The sequence below is a fragment of the Glycine soja genome, chromosome 19, assembly GCF_004193775.1.
Source record: "Glycine soja cultivar W05 chromosome 19, ASM419377v2, whole genome shotgun sequence".
Taxonomy (NCBI): domain Eukaryota; kingdom Viridiplantae; phylum Streptophyta; class Magnoliopsida; order Fabales; family Fabaceae; genus Glycine; species Glycine soja.
In genome coordinates this window covers 28,092,978-28,101,612 of record NC_041020.1, presented here as the reverse complement: position 1 = coordinate 28,101,612, position 8,635 = coordinate 28,092,978, and the positions used below count along the sequence as shown (strand labels likewise).

Genomic DNA, 8,635 nt, shown 5'->3' with positions numbered 1-8,635 from the left:
TTAACATTGACGTTACTAACATCTTTAACGTCTAAGGGGGCCAAGTGTAATAATGCAGTGTCAAAAATTAGGATAGGTGTAAAAGAGAGAGATATCAAGTATAATTACTTGAAACTTAAGGGGTCAATGCAATTAACTCTTTAAGAAATTATCATATAATTTATATCTATTTACGAAAAATATATTTAATTAAAGATATTTTTAGTATTTATAATTATTTGAATTAAGATGTGTAAATATTATATTATTAGTTATATAATGACACATAAATAAAATTTAAAATTTAAAATTACGTTTTATTATTTTTATTATATATTTTATATTTATTTAATATTTTCTAAAAAAATTAAAAGTAAAATCAATCCAATCTAACTTTTTAAATTGAATTTGATCTGATTAAAAATTTAAGTAAACATATTAGATGATAATTAATGAAATCAAAATGAGTGCATGCATAATTTCTCTATTCAAACCCGATCCAATCCAATTCCAAAATACTCATGCCTTCTCCTTGTGTAAGCAAATCATTAATGATTAATTAAATCGTACTATTGTATTCTTAATTCATCAAAAGTTGTGTTAACGTACACGTAAATAAAAACATAACAAAACATCCATTTTCGTGAAGACAGAGAAAAATTTTCATGTAAATTCGGTGCCAAGCCACCGCAAGTAACAGTCATCGCCGAACATGACCGTTTTAAGTTTGAGTTCCAATACAAAACGCGAAACTTCCATGCTATTGCTTCTCCAACACTCCCACAAAAGCCTTCAAAAAGGAAGAACAAAAAAGACCCTTCTCTGTTGCTCCCCTACCCTGCACACCTTTTCATAGTTTTCAAAAAAATTCCATATTCAAATCTCAATTATTGCTCTCATTTTGCGTATACACCATTCAAGATTCTCAGCCAGTGTTACTCCACGCACCATCCCTGAACACTCCAACATCATATCATATCATATCACGTTTTATTTACTCTTCATCTCAATCATCATAAGGTATCTTCAAGATTCAGATACATTTTTTTTGTTACATAAAGTTTAGGTGAGTTCGGTCTAGGGAAAGAGGAGAACATTCCTCAAGGTTATAAGAGAGCTTACAAAAATACTTAGATGTCGTCCACCAACAAAAAGGTTAGAACTCCCACAGTCGTTTCCACTTTAATTTTCTGCAAAACGCGAGCCGTTTCCACCTTTCCGCGCGTGAAACAGTAAACGCCGTTCAGTTTTAATTCCTTTTGTTGGTTATTCTGTTGACTATGAAGTACTTGAGGAATCTACGTTAGTCTCATCACGATCGTGTGTTCTTTTTTCTAGGTAGTTTTCTAAGACTCTTCTCTTTATTTTAATCTTTCACTCTCGTGGCGATTTGTCAAAAGAAACTTGGTTCCTTGTGCTTGAAGCCACAAGCAATAATAACTGGTATATTTTTGGCTTCGGGGTTATTACTTCACGACTTTTGTGTTACTTGCGTTGGTGGATTTAGTTATAATTAACGAGTCGTTTTGGTTATCGTGAAGCTTCCATTTTGTTCATTAATTACTTGTCGCATTGAACAAGTTTTCAGAAGTTGCTTGGAAAATGGAAACTGCAACCTCAAGGACGATACACTCATATCATTTTATATAGCATTTGGAAGAATTATTGGTTGTGTTCATTGCTTCATTTTTAATCGTCTTCGTATTTTTGGGTTTTCTGAGAAGTGCGTGTGTTGATGGGGGGTCAAAATTCTAAGGAGGAAAGTTGGAGGCAGAGTTCATCTGTCAGGTCTTCTTCTTCTTCTTGGAGTGCTTACTTGGATCCACTATCGAGTTATGGTTTCAATGAACCGCAACCATCATATTCTTCTTATGGCTATGAAGCTTATGGTGGCGATGGAATGGTACGCTATGATAGTACAAAGCTAGAGAGGAGGTACTCAAGAATTTCTGATCATTACAGTTCCATAGATCAGGTAACAGCTTAATTTTTTAGTGTTTTATATAGCATTTAGGTGGTGTTTGGTTTGAGAAATTATTGTATGGTCCGAAACACGTGTGTCCATGGTCCTGACTAATTTTCATGTAACTGAGATTTTCAATTTCAACTACGAGAAAGCATTAATGAAACTTACTAAATGTCATGTGGAGATTGATCGAAACCATAAATATGATTAGACCGATATAATATTTTCAATGGGTATAGAGAGCTTATTGGAACATGAGAAAAGAAACTTATAACTCTTCTATTTAGCTTATTTTAACAAGTTTCTTGTTGAAACTTAAGCTCTTTTTATTTAAGTTTTCTGGGCAAATTTATGGAATAAGATTTCGTGTGATAAAAAATTATTGAATAAATGCTTAGTCAAATGTACCCTAAGATGATTTTTCTTATTTGACTATCTTGACGTTTAGGAAGGTTGTATTTTCAAAATAAAAAGCAAAAATTACTATACTTGTGCAATGTTTGTCATATTGAATTTGTAGAAGGATGTGTATGTGTGATTACTTCTTTCTCAGATATAGATGCATTATGAACTAGGTTTCAGAGTGTAGATGGCAGCGTGTTCATCTTGCTTTGATATGTGCTTGCTGAACTATGCTAAATTCAATTCAATGAAGACAAAGATTAGACCTCCGTGTCTTTAGTTAGTTGCAATGAGTTTAGAACTATACAATATGCATATAGCCATTATGATTCAATATCAGAATGCATTTTCAAATTCCTTTCTCATTGACGGTGCTCTTGCCTATCTTTGTGTTACTGGAAAAAAATCAACACTTTGGAATTGTTTTATTTCTAAACTTTTGGTTGATTACAGGTTAGTGAGGCTCTTGCACTTGCAGGCCTTGAGTCTTCTAATCTTATTGTTGGTGTTGATTTCACCAAGAGTAATGAGTGGACAGGTAAGGCTTTATTTATATATCTTTACTAATGCTGTAATTTATGAAGAGTGCTCTAGCGTAATTAATATGTTGAACTTGGTGTTCATATTTTAGGCAAGAATTCATTCAATAGGCGAAGCTTGCATCACATTGGGAGAGGTCTGAACCCTTATGAGCAAGCAATATCAATTATTGGGAAAAGCTTGGCAGCATTCGATGAGGATAACTTGATCCCCTGCTTTGGATTTGGAGATGGTATCTCTTTAAACAATTTAACTTAAGGAATGCGTTATTTTGAAAGTTAAGATATGGCTAAAAGGATTTCTATGATATCATGGCAGCATCAACACACGATCAAGATGTCTTCAGTTTCTATCCGAGTGAAAGATTTTGCGATGGATTTGAAGATGTGTTGAGTCGGTATAGGGAAATTGTTCCTCATCTTCGACTTGCAGGTTATGATTTAACTATTTTTCTTGCTACTAGGGATACTCTATTTACTCCAGTTATAATATTCCAATGTTGAGTTAATGACACATTTTAATTTCAGGTCCTACTTCATTTGCGCCAATAATTGAAATGGCCATGAGCATTGTTGAACAGAGTGGAGGCCAGTACCATGTGTTGGTGATAATCGCAGATGGCCAGGTATTCGCTTTCATATGAGGCTCTCTTTGAGTAAAGAATTGGCTACTTTATCAATGTGATTGATTTTCCATTTTCCACCGGGCTTATCAAATATCAGTTTTATTGTTTTTATTTGCTGGATTTAGATCGGGAAATAACATGGTGTGCAAAACTCAGTTTGTGCTTTTGGTTCATAGTTTTTTCTCTTCTTTCTTTAGGCATAAAACTTTGGACAAGAATCCATCTTCTTAATTTGTGTTGCTGCATTTTCCCCTTAATGCATGATTTGTTATTAAACTGCATAAGGTTTGAAAAAAACTAGCACTGCTTCTGGAGTACTGAACTCTAAAGGGTATCAATTTGCCTCACAATAGGGTTGTTTTTGTGCAATTTTCTATTTTTGGTTGCATATGCATGGCTCAACCCAAGGCTTCTTCGTTGGGTCCATTTCACTTACTAGTGTTATGTAAATAAATATATTTTTTTCTATAACCATGTCAGAACCTTTTATTTGGTGAGCTCAGGGTTCTAATATCCGTCGTTTGCTACTTTGACAACTTGTGTGTTTTTCATATCCAGCATTTTATCCAACATAGGATAGGCATACAGATAAATATATCTTTAACTGGAGATCTTTTCAATAAAATTGTGTGCAACACATTGAAGAATAGGATTATTTTGGAATTTGGGGGGCGTGTGTATGTCTTATTTACATTCATGGGTGACTTATTTGTGCTCCGTTCATGGGTTTTGACATAGGCTGAGAATATAGATATGTTACATGACTTGTTTGGGAACAAGTAAAACTCTTCTCAGGTGTAATTTCATATATGGTCACAATTTCCATGCGAAAGAATTGGTCTTCTTGCGGTTGCTATTATGTTCAGGTATGAAGAACAGACAATGAACTCATGCACTAATTTTTTACACAGGTAACAAAAAATGTTGACACTAAACATGGGAGACCAAGTCCACAAGAACAGAAGACTGTGGATGCCATAGTTGCAGCTAGGTAGGTGATTCTGATGTAGTCTTTATTTGATAATGTTTCCTTTACTTGAAACTTCTTGTTCCTTAATTATATGCCTGAGTTGTCGCAGTAAATTTCCTCTTTCAATCATATTGGTTGGCGTTGGAGATGGACCGTGGGACATGATGAAGGAATTTGATGACAATATCCCAGCTCGGGCCTTTGATAATTTTCAGGTAACTGATGACATAAAACTTTCATTATATTTACCAGTAGAAGTTGATCCAGTGAATCACAGTGGATTTCTCCTTCTTCTTCCGTAGTTTGTGAATTTCACAGAGATTATGTCAAAAAGCATCCCTCCTTCACGAAAAGAGGCAGCATTTGCACTTGCTGCATTGATGGAAATTCCTTCTCAGTACAAGGCAGCAATAGAGCTTAAGCTACTGGGGTAAATATTTTGGTTCGTTACTGTTTGTATTTGTTTTAAGATTCAATTACTTTGTGAGTCCCTGAACTTTTTTTTGTTTCAATTGGGTCAAAGAACTTGTATTTATCTTTTAATTAAGTCTCTGAACTTGTATTCATTAGGGATCAAATTAAAAAAAACAAATGCAAATGCAAGTTCAGGAACCTAATTGAACAAAAAAAGTTTAGTAACCTAATTAAAAATTGGTCTAATAATTCATAGACCTGCAGATTAATTTAACCCTGTTTTAAGTTCTGTGTTCATTTTTCTGGGTAAGGCTTTGTGATCATTTATGCTTATATTACTCTTGAGCAGTAGTCGGCAAGCCAATGCTCCTCAAAGACATGCTCTTCCACCTCCCAGATATAGTTCTCATGCTGCAAGGTTTGAGCCAAGTATCCCTCCTCAACATGGCAACAGCCACCCATTTGCCACAGCTCCTTCTGCCCCAAGTTCCACTTCTGACAATCAAGTACGAACTTTTCTAATAGAATGATATGTTATTTTCATAAGTATATCTTTTTGGGAGCAAAATATTCTTGAGGAATTTACTTAGGAATTGCAAGAAATTGTGTGGATATATATTTGTTTCTTATTTCATTTATTGAGATTTTAGAAATTAGATTACTCATGTATCATTCCTACATTTTTTTACTCTAAGTTCCTTTTATTGATTTATTTATAATAAAAGAAAGGACAAGATCCAAGGCTAGGTTAACCAATAGGTTAGCATTTAATAATATCATATGTTGATCTTGCCAAAAAATATAGGCTAAAATATGTCAGTGATTTCTACTAAATATCTGAATCTTGTGTTGTCGTAATAAATTTTTTGTTCATTTTTACTCAATACAAAAAAAGTTTAGATATTTATTAAAAATTACAAACATATTTTTTAGCCAAAAATATATATCATATGTTGATTATGGTAGCAGTAGGTGTACCATCATTAATAGGTATTGTAAAGTAGCTGTAAAATTTAAAATATTTGGTATGCTGCATTCTGGTTCTCTTTTTTGTCTATTAAAATGGTAAAAAGGATAAGTTAATCCAACACCACCTGTAAAGGCATTTGTAAATAAATTTTTGTATACTATTTCATGATTTGTAAATTCTATTTTTTGATAGGATTTGTGGTTACTTTTATTTCAAATGAATTCGTTTTAATTGTGAACTCACATGGTTGCAAACATTGGTCCGATGCACTTTTGAAAGCTAGTGTATGTACAGGGCCTAAGTTAAAATGACTGTTTTTCTTCCTTCCTTTATGGAAAAGAAATATAAAGTTGTTTAAATGTATTGGATCATTTTGCGGAGCTTTTTGAATTTTGGTTTAGTATACTGGAGAGAGATATTCATGGCACCAGTTGCCTGAAAAATCTACTATCAAATGAAGTAAGCATGCTTGTTGATGTGAGTGATAAAACAGAATGTGTTAATCTAGTGTCATTTGTTGCATAATTTTGGTGTCTCTTCCGTGCGTCATAAGGTAACGTCAGAATCTAAAATGGTGATTATCAAGAATCCAAAATGTAGTTTAGTTGCATAATTTCATTGTTTGGTTCCCCTTATTGTACCGTTCATTTTATCTATAATGACTGAATATGAAATGGTTATTGTTGGATTTATGTTTTCAAGGGTTATTGTAAATTTGTAATCTACAACAATTTGACAAATTAAAATTGGCCTTATGCAGCTTTGTCCCATTTGTCTAAGCAATGCGAAAGATATGGCCTTCGGATGCGGGCATCAGGTAAATACTAATTTTCTTCCTATATTTGTTCAGAAAACATTAAACAAAGTAAGTTTGCTTATCAAAAAAATAAATAAATAAAGTAAGTTTATTTAACATATTTTGTTTCATTTTATGTTGAAGACATGCTGTGAATGTGGACAAGATCTTCAGTCATGCCCCATGTGCAGGAGCCCCATAAATACAAGAATTAAGCTTTACTAATCGTATGTGGCTTGGGAATTGGTATTATTTTTTTTCTTATTTTTGTGTTGTGCCAGTCACAATTCTTTGGTTTTTTCTTGATTCGTTAAATTCATCAAAGGTTAGAAGTAGGTGTGGTTGGGTGCAACACTTGATCAGATGTATGTTTCCAGATATGAAACGGGGAATTCTCCATCAATTATTGTAGATATATTCATTTGATGAATTATATTTTTTCTTTTTTTTTCTTCCTATCATTGATTTTTTTCTTTTTTATTTAATGTAAAAGTTGCAGTATGACAAGCTTCAAAACTAGGATAGGGACATCACTACTATATTGGCACCCCCTGCCTAATTATCATTAGCAAACATAGCATGATATTATTAAAGAAAAGAAAAAAGGAAACCAACAAGAAAGCATGGGGAGACTATACCAGAGATCCATGATAAACAATTAACAAAAAATGACAGCAATCCACAACGATTGCGAGAAAGGCAATTACAAATAAATTGAGGGATAGGCTCTCACCAAGTAACATCCAATTGATGGTCAATCTCATAATTAGCTAGCTTATCGGCACATTGGTTACCCACTCTGTAGATGTGGGAACAGTAAAAGAGCATAACTGAAGACAATGTTTCTACTTGCTTCGATACACCTAAGGAACCAAGTTCATATTCTCAAAAGCTAAAACAAGAAGCTTCGAGCCACATTCCAACCACATCCTATTCCACCCTACCGAATGTGCTGTTCTACAACAACCATGACTATTGACTGCATACAATTCCGAATGTAAAGCAGTTGTCATCCCAATGTAAATTGAGAAACAACCATGAAAAGCACCGCAGCTATCCCTGAAAATGCCCCCCACTAGTTGCATGACCAGGAAAGCTTCTACAGGCTCCATCTGTATTGCACTTAATATATCCCAAAGTTGGCGAACTCCAATCAGTGGCGGACCTACAGCCAGCGAGGGTATTCACTTGCACCCCCTCATTTTTTAAAATTCATTAAATTTATAAATAAAATCTTATATTTTTATATTTTATTTTATTTATATTTATATAATTGAACCCACTGATTTTATTTTTTATAATTTACACCCACTGACTTAGGGTTTTAGATCCGCCACTGACTCCAATCCTCTTGTTTGACTACAAATGGCTTTGGAGGCTTAGCTGGAACCATAAATCCCTGCAAAATGAAGAATTTTGTGATATAGTTCGATGTGGTACCTTTGGAACAAAAACCAGTAAAAGAAACGCAAAATAGGACAATAGAAATAGCTTGATGCAAATGTCTATTAGCACTCCGAAAGCTCAACTTATTCCTACAAAGCCAAATAACCCATATAACATGAATCATTGTTGACAAAACAACAATTATTGGTATCTTATGAGTTTGACCTTGGAATTTTGTTTTGATCTAAAGCTTATGGTGTACTTACAAGAGAGATAATGTCTTGACCTAGTTTGTTTGGTAGTTAAGTCATAATAGGATAGAATATAAGAAAAAAGATAAGAACATGATATTAAAAAAAAGGATAATTGATCAATGCACACAAGAACATTATCATGTTATTCAATCTTGTATTTGATATAAACTAGATAATCATAGATGGTGATAGTGGTGGCGATGACGACGATAGTGATAATGGTTGCGTTAGCAATAAAGTGGTGATAGTTACTATGCCAATGGTGATGGTGATAGTAGTGAAAGGGTGGTAGTAGCAATGGTGGGTGATAGTGGCGTCCTAGCTAAATGCAAG

The 8,635-nt window shown here is 33.7% G+C and overlaps 1 protein-coding gene across 4 annotated transcripts; it reads left to right on the top strand.

The window, feature by feature from the left end:
- The first annotated feature begins 635 nt into the window (after nucleotides 1-635).
- On the top strand, nucleotides 636-7,123 carry LOC114399282 (E3 ubiquitin-protein ligase RGLG2-like). Of its 4 annotated transcripts, none has more exons than XM_028361439.1 (12): nucleotides 636-1,317; nucleotides 1,704-1,954; nucleotides 2,801-2,885; nucleotides 2,979-3,119; nucleotides 3,206-3,319; nucleotides 3,415-3,512; nucleotides 4,424-4,503; nucleotides 4,592-4,697; nucleotides 4,785-4,912; nucleotides 5,246-5,402; nucleotides 6,627-6,683; nucleotides 6,807-7,123. In XM_028361439.1, exons 2-12 carry the CDS (start codon nucleotides 1,715-1,717, stop codon nucleotides 6,885-6,887), a joined length of 1,287 nt encoding a protein of 428 aa, XP_028217240.1. In that variant the 5' UTR covers nucleotides 636-1,317; nucleotides 1,704-1,714; the 3' UTR covers nucleotides 6,888-7,123. The 4 variants fall into 4 exon arrangements, with proteins under 4 accessions (XP_028217240.1, XP_028217239.1, XP_028217238.1 ...); XM_028361438.1 differs by having other exon boundaries at nucleotides 1,568-1,954; XM_028361437.1 differs by having other exon boundaries at nucleotides 1,561-1,954.
- Nucleotides 7,124-8,635: the final 1,512 nt, after the last annotated feature.

Coding starts and splice junctions, on each gene's coding strand:
- LOC114399282 (XM_028361439.1), top strand. CDS start 1,715: ATGGGGGGTCAAAATTCTAAGGAGGAAAGTTGGAGGCAGAGTTCATCT. Junction 3,513..4,423: donor TGATAATCGCAGATGGCCAG/GTATTCGCTTTC, acceptor TTTTTTACACAG/GTAACAAAAAATGTTGACAC. Junction 4,913..5,245: donor ATAGAGCTTAAGCTACTGGG/GTAAATATTTTG, acceptor ACTCTTGAGCAG/TAGTCGGCAAGCCAATGCTC.